General features: G+C 46.5%; 1 protein-coding gene across 1 annotated transcript; it reads left to right on the forward strand.

Annotated features, from left to right (window-relative positions):
* The first annotated feature begins 261 nt into the window (after nt 1–261).
* Nucleotides 262–1004, forward strand: LOC137710176 (oleosin Cor a 15-like). The gene has a single exon (XM_068449123.1). The coding sequence runs from the start codon at nt 294–296 to the stop codon at nt 1002–1004; it is 711 nt and encodes a 236-aa protein (XP_068305224.1). The 5' UTR covers nt 262–293.
* The last annotated feature ends 502 nt before the right edge of the window (nt 1005–1506 follow it).

Genomic DNA, 1506 nt, shown 5'->3' on the forward strand with positions numbered 1-1506 from the left:
ACCACATTATCCATCCTTCGAAGAAAACAAATTAAAACACACAACCCAACAAAAGGTTGATGACATATCACTGAACACTCCAGCTCCTCTCTCACCATGCAAACCCTCAATCTCCACGCATCCAACAAGTGTCCCTCACTCCCTCCACGTGTCCCCTCCACCGATGTCGTTCTCTTCCTTTAAACCCAAACCCTCCTCCTCATCTTCTTCTCACTCTCATTTCTCGACCTCCACCGATCAAGCCGAACCCAGAAAAACCCAGCCAACCCTAGCTCTCTTAATATCTCATATCAATGGCTGAGGCCCACTACCGCTGGCAGCAACCACAACACCAAGGGTACCAAACCAACATCCAGTTCGACAATCCAAAACACCAAGGTTACCAAACTCAGTACCAGTATGACCAACAACAACAACAAAACGGCTCCTCGGCTTCGAATATTCTGGCAATTGCCACCCTCGTTCCGGTAGGGGGCACTCTGCTCTTCCTTTCAGGGCTCACTCTGGCCGGGACCATCATTGGTCTGGCGATGACTACTCCGCTTTTTGTTATCTTCAGCCCGGTTTTGGTCCCTGCCGCTTTAGTCATATTCCTGTCTGTGACGGGGATTTTGACTTCGGGGGTTTTTGGTGTCACAGCCCTCTCGTCTTTCTCTTGGCTGGTCCGTTACTTGAGCCGATCTCGGCTGCCCCAGACCATGGGCCAGAAAGTGCAGGAGACCACGGGGTATTTGGGCCAGAAGATGCAGGAGACGGCAGGATATTTGGGACAGAAGGTGCAGGAGACTGGAGACTTTGTGGGCCATAAGATGCAGGAGACTGGAGGTCAAGTGGGCCAGATGACCAAAGAAGCGGGCCAGACTATCCAGGAATATGAAAGGACCCAGGAAGGTGGTAGGGATCAAATAACCAAAGAAGGTGGCCGAGGTAAAGAAAGCGGCCGGGGCCAAGAAGGCGGCCGGGGCCGTGAAGGAGTTAATGTTAATGTCAAGAGTTCAAGTTGAAGAGTGGATCATGGATATATATATTATTGTACATGGGCGTCAATGGCTAGCGGCTCTTTCTATGTTGTTTGTGTGTTTAGCTTTCTGGTTTCTGCTTTCTGTATTACTATATGTATGTAACGTTTGACAGTTGTAGTTTCGTGGATGTGCAATGTAATAAATGGCTGTGCTATTTTTCAGTGCCTGGTTCTTTTGTACTGGTTGAAGTTTGAATTTCCAGTTCTTCCTTATCACATACTAAATTTTTGAGTTTTAAACTTTGATGCAAGGAATTTTAGGCTTGTAGCTCAAATCATGTTTGGTGATGTATATATTATTCCAAGGCTTCCTTTACGGATTAGAAAGGATTAGATAATTTTAGGGATTGGCGACTTACCCACTCAGTGACTTTAGCACTGAACGTTCCAAAAATGGGTACTGGTGAATTGAATTCAAGGGTTACAAAATGCAACGAAAGCCCTTCTGGCTTAAAACAATTTTCGAACACCATAACATTTTGCAC

Source organism: Pyrus communis, chromosome 12 (genome assembly GCF_963583255.1).
Source record: "Pyrus communis chromosome 12, drPyrComm1.1, whole genome shotgun sequence".
In the NCBI taxonomy this organism is placed as follows: domain Eukaryota; kingdom Viridiplantae; phylum Streptophyta; class Magnoliopsida; order Rosales; family Rosaceae; genus Pyrus; species Pyrus communis.

What these genes read in the sequence shown, in the direction of transcription:
- LOC137710176 (XM_068449123.1), top strand. Translation starts at nt 294, where the DNA reads ATGGCTGAGGCCCACTACCGCTGGCAGCAACCACAACACCAAGGGTAC.